At 48.8% G+C, this 25,600-nt stretch overlaps 1 protein-coding gene across 1 annotated transcript in view; it reads left to right on the top strand.

The window, feature by feature from the left end:
* The window catches only part of SEC14L5 (SEC14 like lipid binding 5), a 44,856-nt gene that overhangs the window by 3,914 nt on the left and 15,342 nt on the right, over positions 1-25,600 (top strand). The window contains exons 3-8 of the mRNA XM_070411570.1: positions 13,863-14,012; positions 14,378-14,509; positions 16,511-16,639; positions 17,267-17,459; positions 22,381-22,493; positions 24,334-24,523. Of these exons, the coding sequence (XP_070267671.1) occupies positions 13,863-14,012; positions 14,378-14,509; positions 16,511-16,639; positions 17,267-17,459; positions 22,381-22,493; positions 24,334-24,523 (907 nt within the window). The remainder of the gene's footprint in view (positions 1-13,862; positions 14,013-14,377; positions 14,510-16,510; positions 16,640-17,266; positions 17,460-22,380; positions 22,494-24,333; positions 24,524-25,600) is intronic.

The following is a 25,600-nucleotide window of genomic DNA, read 5'->3' as shown; positions in this document are numbered from 1 at the left end:
CTCCTCCTCCTCCTTCCTCCTCCTCCTCCTCCTTCCTCCTCCTCCTCCTCCCTCCTCCTCCTCCTCCTTCCTCCTCCTCCTCCTCCTCCTCTTTTTCTTCTTCTTCTTCTTCTTCTTCTTCTTCTTCTTCTTCTTCTTCTTCTTCCTTCTTCTTCTTTCCTTTCTTCTTTCTTGATAGCCCTCTGTATTGTTTGGTTCAAAACAATGAGCTTGGCCCTGGCCAGTTTGGCTCAGCAGATAGAGCGTCAGCCTGCAGACTAAAGGGTCCTGGGTTCAATTCTGGAGAAGGGCATGAGCCCGGGTTGCGGGCACGGCTCGATCCCCAGTGTGGGGTGTGGGGGAGGCAGCCAATCAATGATTCTCTCTCACCAGTGATGTTTCTATCTCTCTCATCCTCTCTGAAATCAATAAAAATATATTGAAAAACAAAACAACAACAGCAAAAAAACAATGAGCGTGGGTTATATTGGTAAGCAGAGGGAAGTAATGAAGGCAATGGAGGCAGCTGCCTGGTCCAAGGTTGGAGAGGGTCCTTGCTCCCTTTGAATGTGGGTACCAGGAAGTGTGTGCCTGTGGGTCTTTGTGGAGATCCCTGTGCATAGAACACAAAGGCCTTGTCTTGGACTGTGGATAGTGGTCACTTAAGCCCTGAAGGCCACTCTGGTCAGCCTACAGCCTGTCATGGATGGATTTGGATTTCTGGGCTCTCTACCCAAATGTCTCTCTGCCAGTTGGGTCCTCGCTCCAGTTTCTCACCTGGAAAATAGAGATACTAAAGGCCTAGCTCTTCAGAGAGTTGAAGTGACGATTCAATGAAGAAATGTGGGCTCTGGCTCAGTTGGTTGAGCATCATCCCATGCACCAAAAGGTTGGGGCACATTCGATCCCCAGTAGGGGGCCTGTAGGAGGTAGCCAATCGATGTTTCGATATCACATCAATGTTTCTCTCTCTTACTCTCCCTTCCTCTTTCTCTCTAAAATCAGTTTTAAAAAAAGATAAAGAAATGTGGGTGCCTGGACAGGGCCTAGTACATTGTTAATGCTTATGAAATATTATTTAGATTTATTACTTTTTAAAAATATATTTTTATTCATTTCAGAGAGGAAGAGAGAGGGGGAGAGAGAGAGAAACAGCAATATGAGAATCGTTGATTAGCTGCCTCCAGCATACCCTCTCCCCCTGGGGATTGAGCCTGCAACCCACGCACGTGCCCTGACCAGGAATCAAACTGTGACCTCCTGGTTCATAGGTTGACGCTCAAACACGGAGCCACACTGGCAGGGCAGATTTATTATTATTATTTATTGTTTCAACAGCTTTATTAAGCTATAACTCACATATTGTACCATTCACCCATTTAAAGTTAGTGGTTTTTAGTATTCATAGAGTTGTACAACCATCACCACTGTCAATTCTTTTTTTAAACATATTTTTATTGATTTCAAAGAGGAAGGGACAGGGAGAGAGAGATGGAAACATCAATGATGAGAGAGAATCATTGATTGGCTGCCTCCTTCACACCCCCTATTGGTGATCAAGCCTGCAACCCAGGCATGTGTCCTTGACTGAAATTGAACCCGGGAACCTTCAGTCCTCAGGTTGATGCTCTATCCACTGAGCCAAATCGGCTAGGGCACCACTGTCAATTTTAGAACATTTTCATCATCCCTCCCTCCCCAAAAAACACCCCTGTACTCTTTTTAAAAAAATGTTTTCATTTATTTTAGAGGAAGGAAGGGAGAGAGAGAGATAGAAACATCGAAGAGAGATTGGCTGCCTCTTGCATGCCCCCCACTGGGGATTAAGCCTGCAACTGGGACTAGTGTCCTGACTGGGAATTGAACTGGTGACCTTTGGTGCATGGGACAATGCTCAGTCCACTGAGCCACACCAGTTGGGCAGAAACCTGTACTCTTTAGTCATCATCCCATAATCTCCCCCATTCTGCCCAGCCCTAGATAACCACTAATCCACTTTCTGTCTCTATAAATTTGCCTTTTTGGACATTTCATATAAATGGAATCATAAAATATGTGGTCTTTTGTGACTGGCACACTATTTTCAAGGTTCATCCGCATTGCAGTGTGATTGAGAACTTTATTCCTTTTTATGGCTGAATAATATTCCATTGTATGGACGGATACATTTGTTTATCCATTCATCAGTTGATGGACTTTATTTTCAAAAAAATATATTTTATTGATTTTTTGCAGAGAGGAAGGGAGAGGGAGAGAGAGTTAGAAACATCGATTCAGCTGCCTCCTGCACACTCCCTACTGGGCATGTGCCCACAACCAAGGTATATGCCCTTGACTGGAATTGAACCTGGGACCCTTCAGTCCGCAGGCCAACACTGCATCCGCTGAGCCAAACCAGTCAGGGCTATCAGTTGATGGACTTTAGATTGTTTCCAATTTGGGGCTACTATGAATAACATTGCTATGAACATTTATGTACAAGTTTTTGTGTGAACATATTTCTCCCAAAGAAATACCTGGTGTGAATGGTGGTGGTGATTTGGTGGGTTTGGGAAGATTCAATTTTAAATTTTTTAACAGACCCATACACAGTGCTTCTTAGGTCCCAGGAACTGTTCTGAGCCCCTTCAAATATTAATTCATGTACTTCTCATAACCACCCCATCAGATAGGTTTGGTGGGTAGCCTATGCTACAGATGAGGAAAGTGAGGCACAGAAGGGATGAATGAATTACCCAAAGCCACAAAGGAAACATGAGGGGATTTAAACACTTGTCCTCAGTTTGGGCCAGATGCCAGGAAAGTTTTGGATGAACTCAACTGTTTTTACCACATCCGAGTGACCAGACAAATTTATATTCCCAACCATGAGCTCTGCCATTTCTCAAAGCTGAGGATCTGAAGTTTCGATATCACATCGACGTTTCTCTCTCTTACTCTCTGGATCACCTCTGTGAGGGAGCAGTTACCATCAAGACTGTGTCCAGAATGCCTGCACCCCATCAGGACCCTGCAAAGAGGAGTACAGCTACCCCCCCTCCCCGTAGACCCTGGCCTCTGGGGGGCAGCTGATGCCTACATAGCCTGAGAGCGTTTACTGGGCCCTCTGTGCCCCCAGCCCTTTAAGCAGCTGAGGCAGCAGCAGAAGAGGAGGCCGAGGCTTAGGGAGGTTAAGGAGCCTGTCCCTTAGTCAGTGTCCTTTGCTAGAGCTGGGTAGCAAAGTGCTATAACTGGATAGCGCAGAACAACAGGAAGTTAGTGTCTCATAGTCCTAGAGGCCAGAAGTCTAAGCTCGAGGTGCCAGCAGGGCCATGCTCTCTCTGAAGGTGCCAGGAAGGCTTCTCTCCTAGCTTCTGGTAGTTTCTTGGCCGTGGCAGCATAACTCCCATCTTCACGTGGCGTATTCCCTGTGGTTGTGTGCACCTCTGTGTCCAAATTTCCCCTTTTGTAAGTCATATTGGATCTATAAGGAATGACCTCATTTTAACTCAATTACCTCTGTTAAAGACTCTATTTCCAAATAAGGTCACATTCTGAGGAACTTGGGGGGACTTCTTTTTATTGGGGGGGGCGGGCACAATTCAGCCCATAACGCTTAGTAAATGGCATCATCGGTAAATGGCAGAGATTTGAACTTAGGGCAGCGGTTCTCAGCCTGTGGGTCGCGACCCCTTTGGGGGTCGAACGACCCTTTCACAGGGGTCGCCTAAATACATCCTGCATATCAGATATTTACATTGCGATTCATAACAATAGCAACATTACAGTTATGAAGTAGCAACGAAAATAATTTTATGGTTGGGGGTCACCACAACATGAAGAACTGTATTAAAGGGTCGCGGCATCAGGAAGGCTGAGAACCACTGATTAGGGAATCTGACCCCATAGCCTGAGCTCACAGCCAGACATGCTGGATTCTGGCTTGATGTTCAGAGGACATCTGTGCACAGCGACCTCTGCGGCATCAGGAATGACCTGGCCGCCCTTTTTTTCCTGCCCCGCGGTCCCTGTGGGACTCAAAACCCCTATGGTGTCAAGTCATCTCAGATTCTGCAAACCTAAAGAAGGACGATGGCTCGGAGTAGAATTTCCTAAGCAATACGCTCTCCATGTGGGGGAAGGGTTGGGAGGTGAGGGCTGCCGTCAGCAATGAAGTGTTAAAATATTTAAAGACCTGGCTTTTTGTATTGATGAGCAGTGCGTAATTTAGCAAATGGGTTATTACTAAGGTGCAGCCTCTGAAGGTAAATCCTTGCAGTCCAGGCCAAGGGCAGGCACAGTTGAAATTGTTGTTATGGGTGTAGTTTTAATAAAGCAGCAGGGGACTTATTTAAATGAGTTTAAATTAGTTCCCCGGGGCCTGTCATCTGATCCGTTGCTAACAGATTAAGAGAAGCAATATTTTCCACCCTGGATTGCTTACAGGGCTCTGGAGCGCTCTGATTTGGGCTGGGAGAACAGAGGTGATCCACAGCCCAGAAAGGTGGTCTTCTGATTTCAGGGGGCCCTGAAATGAATAAACTAGGTCCTCCTTCGTTAGTTTACACATGCATTAGTTCATGCACGCATGTCTCTGTGCCTCCCACAAACACTGAGTTTCCACTGTGTGCCAAGCACTGGGCTAGGTGCAGGGGCTATGAAAGACTTGATTCCTAGTACTTTTTTGAATGCATCAGTATTCTGTTCATTTTATATGGAATTTGCTTGTTTACTCGTTTAAATGGGTCTCTTTCATTAAAGTAAGCTTCAGGAAGGCGGAGACCATGTGTCTTCCAGTTCTGTCTTGACCTGGTTTTCTTGACATGATCCTTTTTGTCCACATAGAGCTGGCACTGTGGTGTGTGTGTGTGTGTGTGTGTGTGTGTGTGTGTGAGAGAGAGAGAGAGAGAGAGAGAGGCCAGGCAAGCGGCATGAAGGATGCTTTGTAATGGGGGAAGAACTAGTCGCCAGCCGAGGGTCTTGAAGGCAGCCAGGCAGAGCCTAGCTGAGGGGAGGAGACACACAGGGACAGACCTTGTCTCTGAGGAAATGGATGTGGTGAGGTTGGGCCCCAGTGAGAGTCAGAAAGTGACTGGTGGGTCATTTGATCTCTCCAAGGACTTTGGGAGTTTGGAAGGTTTGAAGCGGGGGAGTGACATGATCAGATTTGGGGCTTAGGAGGATCCCCTGGCTGCCAAAAAGTGGATCAGTGGGGGTTTCTATCCCAGAGTGTGGGTGGAGGTCGGGTGCATTCCGGAGACACTTGGAAAGTTATAAAATAGCGTTTCCCTCCCATTATGATCCTGCCATACAGCTAAATGTCAAGACTCCCCGGGCTTGCCTTGCTGCTGCCTCCCCGCTCCAGGAACCTTCGGGGTACCAGCTGATCTTGGAAGTCTGTGGGCAGGGAGAGTGTTCAGAGGAGGAGGGCTCCCCTGCCCCGCCCCCCACCCTGGGTGAGAGCCACAGCGGGATAGTGTGAGTTGCTGGGCTGGGCAGCCAGGCTGTGTACACCCCCCAGTGCCTAGAGGCCAGGCATTCTGATGGCATGACCTCATGAGGAGGCACGGTCCCAGCCAGGCAAAGGGAGGAGTGAACAGAAGCAGAAACGAATAATTACTAGGCGGTGCTAACTGTGCCCCAGGCTGCAGCCCTGGGACCAGGAACCTGCGAAAAACAGGCAAAACTGTTCATCTGCACCTTGTTCAGGAAAACTCACTGGCCAATTGCTGCAGATGCACTGCTATCGTGACCAGAGGGGAGCTATCAGCCATTAAGCACCTGTGCATGAAACACCTTCCGGAACTTCGCTCTCCACGGTGCACAGTGAACACAAGGCACTGGTTACCTCTGGGCTGCAGTGCACCAGCGGGTTAGACAGAAGCCCATGCCTGCTGACATGTGGGACCTGTTCTGCTCCATCTGCTCTTCTAGGTATACATGTGACGAGCATTCCAGCTTCCTGCCCCGCCACCACCACCACCCAGCACCTGCCCCTTCCCCCTTTCTTTCTTTCTTTCTTTCTTTCTTTCTTTCTTTCTTTCTTTCTTTCTTTCTTTCTTTCTTTCTCTCTCTCTCTCTCTCTCTCTCTCTCTCTCTCTCTCTCTCTTCCTTCCTTCCTTCCTTCCTTCCTTCCTTCCTTCCATCCACAAATATTGGCTGGGTGTCCCCAGTGCCCCAGGTTGTAGGAAGCACTGGGGAATCTGGTGGTGTAGAAAACAGACATAGAGACAGAGGTGTTGACTATAAACAAATAAACACAGGCATGATATCCTAACCCACTTCATGAGCAATGCTTCTAGTAGGGCTGTAAACCACCTAGGAGATGGTTTACTATTTTTTTGAAAAAATTATGGCAAAATATACATAAACCAACATTTTCCTATTTTGACCATTTTAAAGTTCAGTGGCATTAAATACATTCACAATGTTGTGCGACCATCACCACTATCCATCTCCACAAATTTTTCATCTTCCCATAATGAAATTCGGTACCCATTAACCACTAACTTCCCTGTTCCTCCCCCCTAACCCCTGGTAACCACCATTCTGCTCTCTGTCTCTGTAAACCTGACTACTTCAGGTACCTTATAAAAGTGGAATCTATAATAATAAAAGCATAATATGCTAATTAGACCGGATAGCCGAACAACCTTCTGGACGTCATTCCAGATGTCCTTCAGGATGAAGCTGCAGCGGCAGGGGCCGAAGCAGAGGCAGTTAGGGGAGATCAGGTAGGTAGGTGAGCAGTTAGGGGTGATCAGGCAGGCAGGCGAGTGGTTAGGGTCAATGAGGCAGGCAGGCAGAGTGGTTAGGGGTGGTCAGGCAGGCAGGCAAGGTGAGCAGTTAGGAGCCAGTGGTCCCGGATTGCGAGAGGGATGTCCTGGATTGTGAGAGGGTGCAGGCAAGGCTAAGGGATACCCTTCCCTAGTGCACAAATTTTGTGCACCGGGCCTCTAGTTATACAATATTTGTCCTTTTGTGTCTGGGCTCTTTCACTTAGCATCATGTTTGAGGTTCATCCATGTTGCAGCATGGAACAGAACTACATTTCTTTTGATGGCTGCGTAATATTCCACTGTATGGATAGGCCACCTTTTGTTTATCCATTCATCCATCAATGGACATTTGGTTTGTTTCTACTTTTTGGCTATTGTGGATAATGCTGCTGTGCACATGGGTGTACAAATACCTACTTAAGTCTCAGTTGATTGATAGCCCTAAAATATCTACTCTGTACCAAACGCCTTACACAGATTATCTCCCTTTCATCTTTAGAGCAACCCTTATGAAGTGTCATCATCCTCAATACCCTTTTTCTGAGGAATCTGAGTCTCAGAGGGGTTAAGTTGAGGCCACCCAGCTGGCAAGTGTCAGAGGTGGCGTCTGAGCCCTGTGCTTTGTCTCGGCCGCTCCACCACGCCCCAGACGTTCCCCCTCACCGTGTCTGGATGCCCTGGCTACAGGGTCCTTGTGACCCTCTGTCTGGGTCTTTTCTGTCTCCTGAGCTGGCTTTGACCAGGACAGCAGCAGGTTTTTCAGCTACATGGCCATCTGGGTATAGCTGTTTATATAGACCGGTGGTTCTCAACCTTCTGGCCCTTTCAATACAGTTCCTCATGTTGTGACCCAACCATCAAATTATTTTCGTTGCTACTTCATAGCTGTAATGTTGCTACTGTTATGAACCGTAATGTAAATATCTGATATGCAGGATGGTCTTAGGCAACCACTGTGAAAGGGTCGTTCGACCGCCAAAGGGGTCGCGACCCACAGGTTGAGAACCGCTGGTATAGACGCATATGGCAGTGATTGCAGAAGGCTTCCAGAATAATGAAGGCCTACTTCCCTTCATCAGCTGGGATGACACTGCTGCCACCGGGTGGGTGTCTGATGGCTCATTCACCAAGCCCTGATTAAGCAACTTGACCAAAGCTGGGGATCCAGACAATGGCAGATTACTCAGCCATGAAAAAGAATGAAGCACTCAAACCTGCTACAGCACGGATGAACCTCAAAAACAGAAGCTCAGTGAAAGCAGCCTGCCACGGAAGACCGCATGTTGTATGATTCCAATTATATGAAATGTCTAGAGAAAGTAAATCTACAGAGATAGAAAGTAGATTAGTGGTTGCTGAGGGTTGGGGTGAGGAGGTTGGGGAGTGACTGCCCATGGGTGTGGAGTTTCTTTTGAGGGTGATAAAATGTTCTGGAATTAGATAGTAGTGATTGCTGCATAACTTTGTGAATGTACTAAAACTTACTGTACAATGGGACGATAAGGACTCATATGTAATACCTTAATCAATAAAGAAAAAAAATTTTAAAACCCCACTGTATTGTGCGCTTTAAAAGGGTGCATTTTATGGTATGAGAATCACATCTCAATTAAAAAAGAAGAGTTGGGGGCACCAAAGGATTGATACCTCTCTGTCCTGGGGCCTCCCAGGCTTGCTGGGAAAGCTGGCAGGTGGACAAGGAAGGCTGTCGAGGTGGCCACAGAGTGGTCAGTGCCCCGAATCCAGCCTGTAGCACGAGAGGAAGGTGGTGTATTGGGTAGAATTTGGGTATTTTTCCACATTTTCCGTGAAAGGTTTGGGTTATTGCTTCCAGCTTCATTTGAATTTGCATGAGGAAGAGCAGGAAGGAAGGAGGGAGAGGGAGGGAGCAGCTGTCAAGTGATTAGCAGAAATAGCTTTCCTGTACTTTATAGACTCTCGCTCTTTTTAAAAATTTAAATTTATTTAGCAAATGCTTATGTGGAATGAACCATGTGCCAGACTCTGTTCTCAGCCCCTTACCAAAACAGACTCCTTTATTTGCCTGGACAACTCAGCAAGGTCGACGCTTTTCTTATTCTCCTTTTAACAAACAAAGGAACTGAGGAACTGAGAGCTTGATGATTTGTTTGTGTGGCCACAGAGCTGGTCAGAGGCTGAGCAGAGATTTGAACCCAAGCCCCAGAGTCCAAGGCCTTACCAACTCATTCACTCATTCATCATGTAAATGTCTATTGAGTGTCAACTATGAGCTAGGTGTTTTTCAAAGCACCAGGGATTGCCCTAGCCGGTTTGGCTTAGTGGATAGAGTGTTGGCGTGCAGACCAAAGGGTCCTGGGTTCAATTCCGGTCAAGGGCACGTTCCTTGGTTACAGGCTCCTCCCCAGTCAAGACCCTGGTTGAGGCGGGTGCAGGAGGCAACCAATGGATGTGTTTCTCTCACATAGTTGTTTCTCTCTGTCTTTCCCTCTCTTTTCCACTCCCTCTAAAAATCAATGGAAAAATATTCTTGGGTGAGGATTAACAACAAAAAACAAAACAAGCGCCCTAACCGGTTTGGCTCAGTGGATAGAGCGTCGGCCTGCGGACTCAAGGGTCCCAGGTTCGATTCCGGTCAAGGGCATGTACCTTGGTTTCGGGCACATCCCCAGTGGGGAGTGTGCAGGAGGCAGCTGAATCAGAGGTGAGCAAGCCTACTGCCGGGGTCTGAATACTTCTCACTTCAGCAGCTGTGACTCTCAGAGGAAGGAAACAGGTACTGTGAGCGCTCATGGGAGGGTCCACTTTACAGATGGTCCTGCAGGGGAGAAGGGACCTGCTGTGCTCAAGGTCATCCAGCTCAGCTAGGAGTCCAGGGCTGTCTAACTCCAGCCCCACATCTCCACATGCTAAGTGTGTCCATGTGGAGCGGGGGCATATGGGAGACATTCAGTGGAAGTTTTCATCAGCCTCTGCCTGGCCCAGCTGAGGCTCCAGGAGTGGGTTCTCGGCCTTGGATCAACTTCCTTTCTCAGCTGGCAGGCTTAGGTGTCCCTTCCCAACCGCCTGGCAGAAGGGCTGTAACTCAATCCTCTGCTGCCTTGTGTCCCATAGGGGCTTAAACCATGTGCTTATCCATCAGGGAGAAGCTCGGGCCTGATTTGTGGGGACAGCAGTCAGCATCTGAGGCTCTTAGGCAGGGATAACACTCGCCGAGTGAGCTGGTTTCCAACACAGGTTGGGGCCTGTGAACTCTTCCATCCTGTACGACCCTGTGATGTGCCCAAGGCAAAGGGCCCTTGATTGGTGGGTTTAGGTCAGTGGGACTCAGCATCTCCAAACCACCCACACTTGTCATGTCCTAGAGGCAGGACAGGGTGGTTCAGGGCTGGGGTCTGGGTCAGCCGGCCCTGGCTCCAATCCTGCCACTTCCAGCGACAGTGTAATGTCCTCCCAAGCCTCAACTTGTTCAGCTGTAAAATGGGGAAACAAGGGCTCCCATCTCATCAGGGCATTGTGAGGACGAAATGATGCAGTTAGCATTTTGTAAATGTCTGTCACAACAGTGTCAGACACTGTACCTCACACCCCAGCTGACAGCCCTCTGATACTGGAGCACTGGCCCGAGGATGGACTCCTTATATCGAGGCCCCTGCCTTCCAGACGGAGCCTGAGCTCTGGGAGCCCCCAAGGCCTACGGCAGCGGCTCTGTTGTTGGAGCAGCCACTGTTTACTTGAAGAAGGCAGCGCCTCCCCTTGCACAGGCAGGGTAAGCTGTGCCCAAGCGCCTGTCCACTGCTGATCAGCCCCCATGCATCCCCACGCCTCCCCACTGTTATCTGGGGGCTCCAGATGGGGCTCTTCTAACAAGAGGCTTGTTATGACAGGAAGTTAGCCAGTGACACGTAGTGCCCTCAGCTGGCTGCGTGCGCCGAGCTGTGGCCTATCATTCCCCACCAACATCTCTCTCGGGCAATTGGGGACTTCGGTAAGAAGTTTATGTTATTTCTTTCTTTGCTCGTTGGCATTTCTTTGAGCCCCGAGTGTGTGCCAAGAACTGAGATGATGTGGTGTGAGGTCCGTGTGCTGAAAAGCATGCAGCCCAGGCCTTTGGCATGTATATGCAAGTGAGTAGTATGTGTGGTTAAAAGGTGCCGTAGGGCTATCCAGTAAATGAACAGGGAAGGAGGCAGCCTTGTGGGGGGAGGAGGGGGATGGAGGGGAGCACGTCCCAGGAAGAGGGACCAGCAGAGACAGACAAGTCCCTGAAGCCTGGCATCTCCTCACTCCTTATCCTGGTCTCCTACCACCTGGGAGCCCCAGTGTCTCGTCCCCCTCCCCGTTCACTGTCAAGTGAATTGACCAGAGTTCCAAGCAGGGGAAACAGCTCGTGCAAAGGCCCTGCGCAGGAACAAGCTGTTTCCTGTGGCCGACACAGTGAAATCCCACAAACTGGGGGCTTAAACAGCAGAAACTTGTTATCTCACAGTCGGGAGGCTAGAAGTCTAGGATCAAGGTGTCGGCAGAGTTGGTTCCTTCAGTGGGCTGTAAAGGACAGGCTGTTCCAGGCCTCTCTCCTGGCTTCTCGTGTTGCTGGTAATCCCTGGTATTTCTGGCTTGTAGAGGAATCACCCCGATCAGTGCCTTCATCTTCACGTGGCGTCCCTGTGTGTGTGTGTGTGTGTCTGTGTCCACATTCCCCTTTTATAAGGACACCAGTCATATTGGATTAGCGCCCACCCTACTCCAGTATGACCTCATCTTATTCAATTACACCTGCAACAACCCTGCTTCCAGATAAGGTCACATTCAGAGGTCCTGGGGATTAGGACTTCCACACATGAGCTTTATTCGATGTGGGGGCACAATTCAACCCATAACAGTGTGTTCTAGAAACTGCGAGGCTGGCTGGCGTGGCTAGGGCAGGGTGAAGGAGGCTGGGGCGGGAGGAGGGCTGGTGGGACAGATCTCCCAGGGCCTGGCAGGCCACAGTACGGAGTGTGGGATTTGGTCTGGGCGTCCAGGCCTGTTGTAAGGATGTCCTTTCATCTGGGGAACAGGAGAGAGACTGATGAGCCATCAGTGGAAGTGGAGAAGCTCAGGGGCAGTGTGGCCACTGCCTGGCAAGAGTTGAAGGACTGAGAGTGGAGAAAGAAATTATGACCACAGTACAGGTTTGGGAAAACAGAACACAGCTCCTTCCCAGTCCGTTCGAAGTGCTCTGCTGGCACAAATGCAGGAGGGAGCCAGAGCAGCCGGTGAGGCCTCACATCTATAATGGGTAGACAGATGCTGGCATGCTTTATAAGTATAAGAAGGGAAAGGAGTATATGCCCCGGGGACAAAGCCTGGCTCTGTTTCCAAGTTTCCTGGGAGAACAAGCCCTGCTGCTGAACAAGGGGTTCCTGAGTGAGTGAAAGCTGAGCCAGCCTGGGATTCAAATCCGGGTTCACCATTTTGCACTGTGTGACCTTGGGTAAGTCACTTAGCCTCTCTGGGCCCCAGTTTCCTCATTGTCAAATGAGGATGCCATGCAGAGGATTAAATGGAAGAATACACACAGCTGGAAGAGCAGAGTCAGGCCTAGATGAGTGCCAAAGACTCTGAGACAATCTGTAAGGTTCTCACATTACAGATGAGGAAACAGATCCTCAGAGAGGGCAAGTGACTTGCCCAAGGTCACCCAGTGAGAAAGTAGAAGAGACTCAACTGAGCCTGACCAATTCTGAAACATGTACCCCTTTTCCTCCTTATACTTTCCAATACATGCCAGCATCTGTCTGCCCTTTACAGAGGTGGGGCGCGGCTGGCTGCCCTGCCTCCCTCCTGCATCTGTGCCGGCAGAGCCCCCTGACAGGGCTGGGAAGGAGCTGTGTTCTGTTCTGGCAAACCTGTACCGTGCCACCATTCGAGTCTTGTTGTCTGGAGAAGGAAAATGCTGGGTGCCTGTGATGTGCCAGCCTCTGCATGAGCTAATCAACCTGGTTTTGTCTTCTGGGAGACAAGCTTGGTACACATTTTCCAGATGATAACACAGACTTAGAGAGAGCAAGGCTCCCTCCTCAGTGGGGAAATGCCTTCCTTTGCAAGAGCGTTCAGGGTCCTCCCTTGCCAGCCCTCAGAGTCCAGACCCCTGTCTGGGAGCCCCATGATGCACTTTCCCCCGGGATCAGCATGCCTATTCCAGCGCTGGTGGCTGGTGTGTTTGTACAAAGCAACCAGATTTGACAGATGGCAGGAGGCAGCCCCATCCTCCTGACCCTGGCGGAGGACAGCTCGGCTGGGCTGGGCTGGGCTGGCCTGTGGGGCTGGGATAACACCAAGGGCACCAGGCACGCGTCCATTCCCCCTCCTCCTGTCTCTGTCAATCTGAGCTGTGTGGGTGCGCCTTTCCGCTGGGAGGGATGGGGGTGGAAGTGTGTCCTCAGATGCCGGCACTATATTTGGAGCTCGCTTTGATTCTGATTCCAGGGCATGTGGGCTGTGACAGGCGCCTGGAGCAGACCCTGCTTGAATGCCGCCAGCACGAGTGCTCACACGCCCCCCAGTGGCTCTGACTGGCTCGGACTCTGGAACTTCCCAAACTGGGCACAGACTCTCCCCTTCCAATCTGGATGCCTTTTCTTTCTTTTAGTTGCCTAGCTACCTGCTCTGGCTGGAACCTCCAGGAGGTTGAATAGAAGCAGCCGGAGCAGGCAGCCTTGCCTTGCTCCTGCCCCGAGGCGGAAGGGTTCAGTCTGTCACCATAGAGTGTGAGGTCCGCGGTGGTTTCTGTAGATGCACTTTATCAGGTTGAGGGCGTCCCCCTCTCCCTCGCTTGTTGAGCTTTTACCACGAAGAGTGTTGTAATTTGTTCATTTTTCCCCCTCTGAAAGATGCTTTCTTTTAAAGTGTCCCAGGCAAGTCCACTCTTTCTTCTAAGGGCAAAAGCTCAAATGTAAATCCAAAGAGTGATCTGCCAGGTCGCTGTGTGGACAATGATGTTGGTAAAACAGCAGTGGCCACGCTTCCCAGGGGCCAGGAATGTTCTCACTCCCCAGAGCCGTCTGTTCAATGAGCAATGAGAGCCATCCCAGCCAGGGCAGGAGGAGGGCTGTGCCCGGCGGACCGGGCCACCCCCTCGCACTCACCGCCCTCTACCCCCAGGCCTACGAGAAGCGCTTCCCCACCTGCCCGCAGATCCCTGTCTTCCTGGGCAGCGAGGTCGTGTTCGAGTCCCGCAGCGCCGATGGCGCGGTGCATGTGGTGGAGCGGAGCTGCCGGCTGCGCGTGGAGGCCCCGCGGCTGCTGCGGAAGGTGGGAGCCCGAGGGCAGAGGAGGAGGTCGGACAGGGTGGTGGGTGACAGCTGGGGGCCAGGGGCGGGGCCACGCGGCGGGGCCGGTGTTGGTGCGGGAAAGAGGGGTTACGCGGTGGGGTCTGGGTCGGAGGGCCGCTGGATCGCTGAATCCGGAGGGACCAGGGCCAGGAGGCTGGGAGGGGAGCAGGGGTCCGGGAATGGAGGGCTGGGGAGATGAAGGCGGGGACCCCGGCCCAGGGGTTGGGCAGGCGTGGGGCGGGGAGACGGGTTCCGGGGGGACCGGATTCGGGGTGACAGGGCCAGCCCTCGGGTTCGTGCCCCCATCCCTCACCCCCTGCGCGCCCGCTACCCGGTCCCTTGCAGATGGCAGGGGTGGAGCACGTGGTCTTCGTGCAGAGGAACGTCTTGAACTGGAAGGAGAGGACGCTCCACATCGACGCGCACAACGAGACCTTCGCCAGCCGCGTGGTGGTCCGTGAGAACTGCAGCTACACGGTGAGCGCGCGCAGGGCGACCCCGCCCGCCCCCAGTCCCCCCACCTCCCCGCCCGCCCGCTGGAGCGCCCGCTTCCCGACCAACCCCTCCCTCCTCCCCCAGGGCCTTGTCCGGTAAGATGCAGGCTTCTCCCTACATCTGCAGTTCAGATACACAGCCCATACCTTTTTTTAAAAAAAGTGTAAGTAGTTTAAAATACTGTTTGAGACATACTTACTAAAATAGTATTTGTTGTTTATCTTAAATTCAAATGTGACTGGGCATTCCGCTTTTAACTGGCTAAATCTGGCAACTTTTCTCTGCTCTCCATTCTTCTCTCATTCCTTTCCTGCCTCATGAAACTGCGCCTTATTTCTCTACTGTAAAATAGGGTTAATGATGGTGCCTGCCACATAGGTTGTGGTGAGGATTAAAGGAAGTAAAATATTCAAACCCCTTTAGACCAGTGCCTGGCATATACTAAGTCCTGCATATGTGGTATCTTTTAATACAGTTAAGGATACTTATTATTCTCCAGTGCATACTGATTGAGCACCTACTATGTGTCAGGCACCCTGAAAAGTGCTGGGCACCATGGACAAATGGGCCTGACCATTGCCCTCATGGAACTTCCATTCCAGTGGGAGACACAGGCCAGACGCCCCCCCCCCCCCCCCAATTAAACCAACAACAACAAATCAGTATAGACTTACAACTGTTACACATACTCAGAAGGGATCCACCAGATAGAATTACAGAAAATAGGAGGAGGGGCGCTGTCTTGGTAACTGTCCCTGAGGCTTCCCTGAGGAGGTGCCATTGAAGCTGGGAGCTGAAGGGTGGGAAGGCTGGGAAGTGAGTCCTGGGGGAGGGAACAGCAGGTGTGACCCTTTGGTGGATGAGGGCGGTCAGAATGAGGGCTTCGGCTGCTGGGGGGCGGGGGTCCCCGCTGCCCTCAGGGCTGGAGTGAGGCCTCTGGGGGCATTTGAAAGCCAGCGCTGCCACTTTCTTGCTGAGTGACATTAGGGAAGACGCTTCCTCTTTCCTGAGCCACCCTTCCATGTGTGCCATGTGTGTAAGAGGGGGCCTCGGCAGAGCCTGCCTCAGCAGTGCTGGAGGAGCAAATGAGATAATGTAGCTGTGCTAGATCCCAAACGGCATTTCTGTGGCAGCCATGGCATTTTACAGGTGTTTTTTTTGTTTGTTTGTTTTTTAAGATTTTTTTTTATTGGTTTTTAGATAGAGAGAGGAAGGGAGAGAGGAAAGGAGAGGAAGAGAGAGAGAAAAATATCAATTTGTTGTTCCACTTATTTATGCATTCATTGGTTGACTCTTGTATGTGCCCTGACTGGGGATTGAACCCACAACCTTGGTGTATCTGGATGATGCCTAACCAGTCGAGCTACCTGGCCAGGGCCTCTTCTCTAATACTTCAGACCAGGGGACCTTAAACTTTTTAAACAGGGGGCCAGTTCACTGTCCCTCAGACCGTTGGAGGGCTGGACTATAGTTTAAAAAAAAACTATGAACAGCCGAAACCGGTTTGGCTCAGTGGATAGAGCGTCGGCCTGCGGACTGAAGGGTCCCGGGTTCGATTCCGGTCAAGGGCATGTACCTTGGTTGCGGGCATATCCCCAGTGGGAGATGTGCAGGAGGCAGCTGATCGATATTTCTAACTCTCTATCTCTCTCCCTTCCTCTCTGTAAAAAATCAATAAAATATATTTTTTAAAAAAACTATGAACAAATTCCTATGCACACTGCACATATCTTATTTTGAAGTAAAAAAACAAAACAGGAACAAATACAATATTTGTATTTGCATGTGGCCCACGGGCTGTAGTTTGAGGACCCCTGCTTTAGACCTTGTGTTCTGGGCGGGGGCTCTTGGGACTGCTGGCCCCCTTGGCTGTTGCAAGCTGTGACAGTGCTGTCCACTGAATGCTCTAGCTGGCGCAGGCCCCCAAGAGAGCCCTGGTGTCCCCCTCCCTGAGACTGTGTCATCGCTCCGCCTTGCTTTCAGGTCCACCCTGAGAATGAAGAGTGGACTTGCTTTGAGCAATCTGCCTCGCTCGACATCCGGTCCTTCTTTGGTTTTGAAAGTGCCTTGGAGAAGATCGCCATGAAGCAGTACACAGCCAACGTCAAGAGGGTAAGAGAGAGGCTCCGTCCGTCACAGGGAGAAAAGTGCACAGACCTTGGGGGCTGCCAGTCCTGGTTCAAAACCCACTCTGCTACTTGACAACTCCTGTGACATCACGCAAGACCCTTAACCTTCTTCATCTGTAGAATGGGTATTCTAACAATGGCCATATTACAGGAGATGATGGATGGACAGCAAGCCCGTAATGGGGGCACCATAATCACTGTCCTGATTGCTCCCAGGCCTGTGTGTAAACTCTGTGGACACAGAAGGGACATTGTATGATGCTTTTTCCTGGTTAAAATTGTCCCCGCTTGGTTTAAAGATCTGAGACACATCACTGAGTAGTGTCATGAAACAGATGAAATCCATTTTAATAATATACTTTGTCCAATGGGTTATCAATATAAAACTTACTTGGGAGCTATTTTACGTTCTTTGGTACCAAATCTCTCAAATCTGGTGTGTATTTAACATTCACAAAACATTTCCATCTGGCTTGGCCACATTCCAACTGCTTAATAGCCACGTGTCAGGGCTGGGACCAGAGCCAGGTGGGGGTGACTCCCAGGCTGATGTTGGTTACACCGCTGTCCTGCCTGGTGCTGATGTGTCTTGGTTCTCTCTGGCTCCCAGGGGAAGGAGGTGATTGAACATTACCTGAACGAGCTCATCTCCCAGGGCATCTCTCACATTCCCCGGTGGACGCCCGCCCCGGTCCTAGAGGAGGACGCCCGCTCCCAGGCTGGGCTGGGAGATCCCGGCTCGCTGGAGGTCCATGGGCCCAGAAGCACCCAGGGCCCCGCTGAAGAGATGGTTGGTACAGAAGGTAGGTGACTGTGGCTGAGGCCCGAAGTCCTAGGAAGTCTGCACGGGGTTTGCTCATTCTGGGGGGGGAGAATTGCATGGGTCCCCTCGGGGATGGGCCTGGGTCCCAGAATGACAGCCTCCTCCCTCTCATGGCTGCTTTGCCCTCTCTCTCTTCCAGCCCAAGAGCCAGAACTGGTTTATTTCTAGATCAGGAATTGACTCGATCTGGTGCCTTCGGGCTCCCCTTTCCTCTGGTTTGATTACTATTTTAGACGAGATCGGGCGCGTTCAGGGTGGTATGGCCGTAGACTGGTTTGATTACTATTTTAGATTATATGAGTAATGCATAATCATGGCGGGAAAGAATCCAAGTAGGAAGTGGGATTCCTCTGCTCTCCTTGGAAGCAACAATAGTTTTGTGTTTGTGAAACTATCTAGGCACCTATACATGCATAATATGTACATACATACATACATACATACACGTGTAACCTATGCTGAACAGAGGAGAGCATATTATACATTCCATTTGATACTTTGTTTTTTTCACTTAGCAATGTTTCTTGAACAACTTCCCGTATCAGTGCAGGTGTCTTAGCACTTTGCAGTATTTCATGGTGTGGTTACACCACAACTTACTTATTAATAAACATTTATTGATTATTTTTAGTTTATTTAGCTAGTGGCCTACTGATGGATATTTAGGTTGTTTCTGGTTCTTCTAAAATTACAAAAATGTTTTTAAAATATTTGCATGAGTATCTACCCAGCATATAATTCAAAAGGTTGAATTGATGAGTTGAGGTTATGTGCAACTAAAATTTTGGTTGATTTACCAATTAGGCCTGCAAAGAGGTACTAGGCAATGTTTCACCAAAAGTGTGTAGCTGTGTTTACTCCTGGCTTCACTATGGCTCCCTGCAGGACAATTATTAAACACTAGAGGCCCGGTGCACGAATTTGTGCATTGGTGGGGTCCCTCGGCCTGGCTGGAGATCGAGGTCGATTGGGGGCGTGGGACCGGCCAGCCAGGAAGAAGGACCATGGGAGGTTGGCTGGCTGCCTCCCCTCCCCGGCCAATCGGTCATTCGGTCACTTAGGTATATATATATATATATATATATATATATATATATATATACATATTTTTTTAAACTTAAAGGCAAAAAGTGACCACTAGTCGATTAGTGATCACCTCTTTCTTATGAGTGAGGCCAATTATTATTTTTTCATGTTTAGTGACTCTATTTAACTTTTTTTGTGAATCCCTGTTCTTGTTCTCTGTCCATTTTCCTATTTGTCCATTAATTTCTTACTACTTTGTGAGAGCTCTTTGCATATTAAGGCAATCAGCCTTTTGTCACATTTCATACTTGTATTGACATGGGAAATGTTCACAATATGATGTTAAAGGAAGAAAACCTAGGACACAAACCTCACATCCCCCCGAATCTACTTTTAACATGTGTACTTGTGCTCTCGACATGTCAGTGTCTCCTAGGCACATGGAAGTGTAGAGCTTGCCTGACTTAGAGAAACTCTATGTAACCCAAAAACACATCCGAGGTTGTGTTTAGGAAGAACAAAATTCACCTATTTAGCAATATTTATTCTGCACCAACTGTGTGTACTAGCTGGATGCCATTGTGTGTGTGTGTGTGTGTGTGTGTGTGTATTTATATTCTTTGGTCAATCCTCACCTGAGGACACTTTTTTCATTGATTTTTAGAGAGTGGAACTGGGAGAGAGAGAGAGAGAAAGAGAGAGAGAGAGAGAGAGAGAGAGAGAGAGAGAAAGAGAGAGAGAGAGAGAGAAACATTGATGTGAGAGAGACACTTTGACTGGTTGCCTCCTTCATGCACCCTGTCTGGGTCTGGTGATCAAACCCATGACCTTTTGATGCATGGGCTGACACTCTAACCACCGAGAAACTGGCCAGGGCATACATTCATGTTAATAATATTAAAAAATATTTTTTACAACGCTGCATTTCTGCCCCTTCCTGTGTATACACTGTGCAGGCCGTGCCCTGTGCCCTCCTGTTTTACACAGCCCTTTCCTTCCTTCTCCGTCTGGGTTGTCCACAGCGGGGCTGGTACTCAGGATGGCTGGTAGAAGGCACGGCGTGCTCCTTCCACCCTGCTCTGGATCACTGAGCCTTTGTGTTCGGGTGAAAGGGGCCTTCACAGCTGCCTGGGGGCTGGAAGGATGCTGGTATCTCCTGCCTCCCTTGTGTTTTCTCCCTCAGCCCTTCCTTGCCCCCCCTTAAAGTCCCCCACCTGCCTCCAACATCTCTGCCTCTGATCCCTCTGTGGGTCTGGACAGTACCCCCCACAGCTTCTCTCTTGCTTCTAGTTACCCAGATGCCTCCTAGGGCAGATGGCCTGACCCCTAGGCCTGGGCTTTGTTTTGGAAGAACCGCTGGGTCCTGCTGCTGGGTGTGTAGACACTGTGCCATCTGCACACAAAAAGAGCTATGCCCACGGGGCTGCTCTTTGCAGAGCGTCTCACCCACTGCAGAGGGGCTAACACACTGAGATGCCTCACCATGCCGGCATCTGCCACCTGCCAACAACAGTTGAGAGTGGGCCACAGGACCTCAGCTTATAACCAGGCCTCTAGATGCCAGCACACGCTGAGCCTGAACAGCCCAATTGTGTGAGGCGGGACTGAACAGTGGAAATGATCTGTGCAGTTATGGACTGTATTCTGGGATCAGTTTAAGAAAAGCCTTGCACCCCACAGGGCCGGGGGCGGTAGAGAAGCAAAGGAACTGGCATTTATCAGCCGCCTGTTATGCTGGCCACTCTGCATGCATTCACTCATTTGAGTGTACTGAGCCTCGCTCAGGCTCAGTTTTGTCTTCTCTGAAGTGGGAAAATAGTGATGCCTGCCTCACAGGGGTGTAGAGAGAATTCACAGAGGCGATGCATATTGCTAATAATTGTTACTCCAATAATGAACAGTCAGAGGAGAAATTAAGAAAACAATCCCATTCACAATTGCATCAAAAAGCATGAAATACCTAGGAATAAATTTAAACAGGTGAAAGACCTGTTATTTCTAAGAAAACTATAAGACACTGAAGAAAGAAGATACAGATAAATGAAGGATACACCTTGCTCATGGTGTGGAAGGATTAATATTGTTAAAATGTCCTTACTATCTAAAGCAATATACAGATCCAATGCAATCCCTATTAAAATACCAATGGCATTCTTCTCAGAATTAGAACAATTAATCCTAAAATGTATACTGAACCACAAAAGACCACAAATAGCCAAATAAATTTTGAGAATGAATAAAGTGGGAGGTATCATGCTCCCTGATATCAAACTATACAATAAAGCTACAATAATCAGAACAGTATGATACTTTCATAAAAACAGACACATAGATCAATGGAATAGAATAGAGAGCCCAGAAGTAAATCCTCGCTGAGATGGTCAATTAATCTACAACAAAGGAGGGAAACATATACAATGGGGTAAAGAAAGTCTCTTCAATAAGTTGTGTTAAGAAAACTGTACAGATATATGCAAAAAATGAAATTGGACCACTTTCTTATACCATATACAAAAATAAACTAAAAATATATAAATAAGTTGAATGTAAGACTTGAAACCATAAAAGTAGAAGAAAACTTAGGCAAGAAACTCTTTGACAGCACTGTTTTTGGATATATTTCCTTGGGCAAGGGCAACAACAACAAAATAAACAAATGGGACTTGCATCAGACTAAAAAGTTTTTGCACAGCAAAGGAAACCATCAACAAAACAAAACCATCAGCAAAACAACCTACTGAATGGGAGGACATATTCACAAATGATACATCGATAAGGGGTTAATATCCAAAATATATAAGGAACTCATACAAATTAACAACAAAACAATCCAATTACAAAATTGGCCGAGGACCTGAATAGATAATTCTCCAAAGAAGACATACAGACGGCCAATAGACATATGAAAAGATGCTCAACATCACTAATCATGAGGGAAATGCAAATTAAAACCACAATGAGATATCAACTCACACCTGTCAGAATGGCTATCATCAATAAATCAATAATCAACTAGTGTTGGTGAGGATGTGGAGAAAAGGGAACCCTTCCTGTGCACTGCTGGTGGGAATGCAGATTGGTGCAGCCACTGTGGAAAGCAGTATGGAGGTTCCTGAAAAAGTTAAAAATAGAGCAGCCATATGATCCAGCAATTCCACTTCTGGGTACTTATCTGAAGGAAAAAAAACCCACTAACCCTAAAAGATATATGCACCCCCATGTTCATTGCAGCCTGACTAGCCAAGATATGGAAGCAAACTAAGTGTCTATTCATAGACAAGTAGATAAAGAAGATTGGTACATGTATACAATGGAATATTATTCAGCAATAAAAAAGAATGAAATCTTGCCAATTGCGACAACATGGCTAGAAGTAGAGGGTATTACCACCAAGTGAAATAAGTCTGACAGAAAAATACAAATGTGATTTCACTTATATGTGGAATCTAAAGAGAGAGAGAGAGAGAGAGAGAGAGAATAAAATAGAAACAGACCCATAGATATAGAGAGCAAACTGATGCCTGCCAAAGGGAAGGAGATGGGGGGCGATGGAAAAAAATATTCAGAGGGCAGGACAGCTCTAGAAGATAGGGATTAGTTCCATTTCCAAAGGTCAAAGAGGACATATCACTTGTGCCTGTGAGATCCAGGCTTGGCCCAGCGTGAGTTTTCAGAACCACCCTGGAGATGGATTGGAAAGACTAGAGGATTGGGGCCCAGGTGGCTGTCCTCTGGTGAAAGGGCTACTGTGTGGCTTGGAACTACATTTCAGATCCAAGGTGGCCAGTCAGGCAGGGGCTCCAGAAAGGGCAGTCAGGGTGGGGAAGAGACACAGCATCTCCCTCTCGTCCTGAAGCCCCCTTCTTCTCTGGCAGGGGACAAGCTGGACGCAGACTACATTGAGAGGTGCCTGGGCCATCTCACGCCCATGCAGGAGAGCTGCCTGATTCAGCTGCGGCACTGGCTGCAGGAGACACACAAAGGCAAGGCAAGTGCGGGGCTGGGGCTGCTGGAGCAGACGGGGGTTCAGCATTAGCTGCCCAGCCTGGGCACTGGGGAGCCAGGGCCAGGGAGACCAGTTTGTGTCATTGGTGATGCTGGGTACTTAGACTCTGCCTTCTTTTCATTACATATGGTTTTTCATGTGTCTGTAACACATGCTCCCATTATCACTGACTAGGCCAGTGATGGCAAACCTATGACACGCATGTCAGAGGTGACACGCGAACTCATTTTTTTGGTTGATTTTTCTTTGTTAAATGGCATTTAAATATATAAAATAAATATCAAAAATATAAGTCTTTGTTTTACTATGGTTGCAAATATCAAAAAATTTCTATATGTGACACGGTACCAGAGTTAAGTTAGGGTTTTTCAAAATGCTGACACGCCAAGCTCAAAAGGTTCACCATCACTGGACTAGGCACTGCTGACATTAAGGCCAGACAATCCTTTTTTTTTTTTTTTTAATCCTCACCCGAGGATATTTTCCATTGATATTTTAGAGAGAGTGGAAGTGAGAAGGATAGACAGAGAGAAATATCGATGTGAGAGAAACACATTGATTGGTTGCTTCCTGCATACCCCCGACCAGGGCACTTGCTGGGGAGGAGCCTGCAACCAAGGTATGTGCCCTTGACCGGAATCAAACCCGGGACCCTTCAGTCCACAGGCCGACGCTCTATCCACTGAGCCGAACTGGCCAGGGCAAGACCAGACAATTCTTCATGGTGGGGGCTGTGCTCTGCACGGCAGGGTTTTGAGCAGCACCCTTGACCCCCACCCATTAGATGCCATGAGCTCTTCTCCCCACATTGTCACAACCAAAAATGGCTCCAGACATCACCAATGTTCCCTGAGGGCACAGTCACCCCCAATTGACAACCACTGCTGTTCATAAAACCAACCACGCTATTTTTTTTTTTACGCTATTCTTTTAAAAAGAGACTTACTGACTTGCGAGGGTTGATTTTTGACTGCATGCGGATTTTGTCTTTAGACTCTAAGCCCCATCACAAGAAGGTCCAATATGCATTTGGGTCCCAAGCATGGACTTGACCTTCAACTCTGTTGAACTGGAACTTCCTGCTTAGGCATAAGTTGATGGCCTTTCCTCCCCACTTTGGGAGGCAGACAAGGGAGTTAGCACTGGGCTGTGATGTAACCTGTCTACCCCTGTCTCCTCATAGGTAACATTGGGGTAAGGTTAGCATTCGCCTCCCATGGTGAGTGAAAGGGAATCCATGTAAAGTGCTTAGAGCCAAGTCTGGTTCAGAACGAGAACCCGCTAAAGGGTGCTTTTGGTTGGCTTTGCCTTTCCCTTGATGGTTGATATTTGCCAGAGGGAAGGAAGGAAGAAAGGAGAGCTGGTGGGGTCTTAACGTGTCCCCTCAGCTATTCGTTAGACTCTTTGGATTATATGTGGCAGGAATGCAGCTTGAACAAGGCAAAAAAAATGGGCGGGGGAGGTATTATTTATCAGCTCATATAACACACTGTTAAGAAGAGTGTGTTTATTTTCTGGGACTGCTGAAACAAAAAGCCATAGGTTGGGTGGCTTGCAACAACAGAAATGTATTTGCTCCCAGTTCTCAGCCACATGTCTGAGATCGAGGTGAGAGCAGGATGGGTTCCTTCAGGAGCCCTGGGGGAGAACCTGTTCTGTGTCTCTCCCGGCTTTTGGGAGCTGCTAGCACCCCTTGGCTTGTGGATGCGTACGGTCCTTCCCCAGCTAAATATTTTCAGGAGACAGGAGATTCATTTCCCATAATCCTATCTACTGGCTTAGGGACTACCATTCCCTGGGTCACTCCTCCTTCTTCTTGCAGATTCCCAAAGACCAGCACATCCTTCGGTTCCTGCGGGCTCGTGACTTCCACCTGGACAAGGCCCGGGAGATGCTGTGCCAGTCTTTGAGCTGGCGAAAGCAGCATCAGGTGGACCTCCTCCTTCAGACCTGGCACCCCCCTGCCCTCCTGGAGGAGTTCTATGCGGGGGGCTGGCACTACCAGGACATAGGTGCGTTCCTTGACCTACGTAACATCAAGTGCATCCCTGGTCACTGCTGAATGCACTGTGAATACCACTTTCCCGGCTTCTTATTTCTCCTTTGGACTCTTCTGGGCATCTGGAGATGACTGCCCAGCCATGAAGGTGGCAGAGCTGGGCTTGAGGCAAATAGTGCCCTGGGGCTGCCACAGCAAATGACCTCAAACTGGGCGGCTTAAGACAACAGAAGTTTATTCTCTCCCAGTTCTGGAGGCAGAAGTCTGAAACCCAGGTGTCAGCAGGCCCTAGGGTAGAATTCTTCCTTATCTCTCAGAACTCTGGTGGCCCAGCCTCACTCCAGTCTCTGCATCTGTCTTCACATGGCCTTCCTCTCTGTGTATCCTCTGTGTCCTCTCTTCTTTTTCAAAATATATTCTTATTGATTTTTAGAGAGAGAGGAAGGGAGAGGGAGAGATAGAAACATTGATGAGAGAGGAACATCATCAATTGGCTGCCTCCTGCACACCCCTTACTGGGGATCAAGCCCACAACCCGGGCATGTGCCCTGACCAGGAATCGAACCAGCGACCCCTTGACTCAATCGCTGAGCCACACTGGCCAGGCCTCTCTTCTTCTTATAAAGACCCCCAGTCGTTGGATGTAAGGCCAACAATGATCCAGTGTGATCTCATCTTGAGACTCTACTTCCAAATAAGGCCACATTCTGAAGTTATGGGTGGTCGTGAATGTTGGGGAGATATTATTCAACCTACTATAAATTTTGGGGGTTTTTAAAATTAAACTGCCATTGAAGCCAGTGCCTCGCATGATTTTCAATGCCCTTTGTGTAAAAATTCATACACAGTTGACCCTTGAACATTGCGGGGATTATAGACACTGACCCACTCTTGTGCAGCTGAAAAATCCATGTGTAATTTTTGACTCCCCAAAACTTAACTACAGTTGTCCTTTGGTTTATGCAGGGGATTGGATCCAGGACCCCTTGAGGATCTCAAAGTCCACAGATGCTCAAGTTCCTTATGTAAAATGGTGTAGGACAATGCATTGATCTGCTGGTGGTGGACTCCCTGGATGTAAAACCCAGGA

This window comes from Myotis yumanensis, unplaced genomic scaffold (genome assembly GCF_028538775.1).
Source record: "Myotis yumanensis isolate MYYU_CA2020_CCGP unplaced genomic scaffold, mMyoYum1.0.hap1 SCAF_4, whole genome shotgun sequence".
NCBI classification, from domain to species: Eukaryota; Metazoa; Chordata; class Mammalia; order Chiroptera; family Vespertilionidae; genus Myotis; species Myotis yumanensis.
Note: the sequence above shows the minus strand (reverse complement) of the source record. Positions and strands in the feature narration are given on the sequence as shown.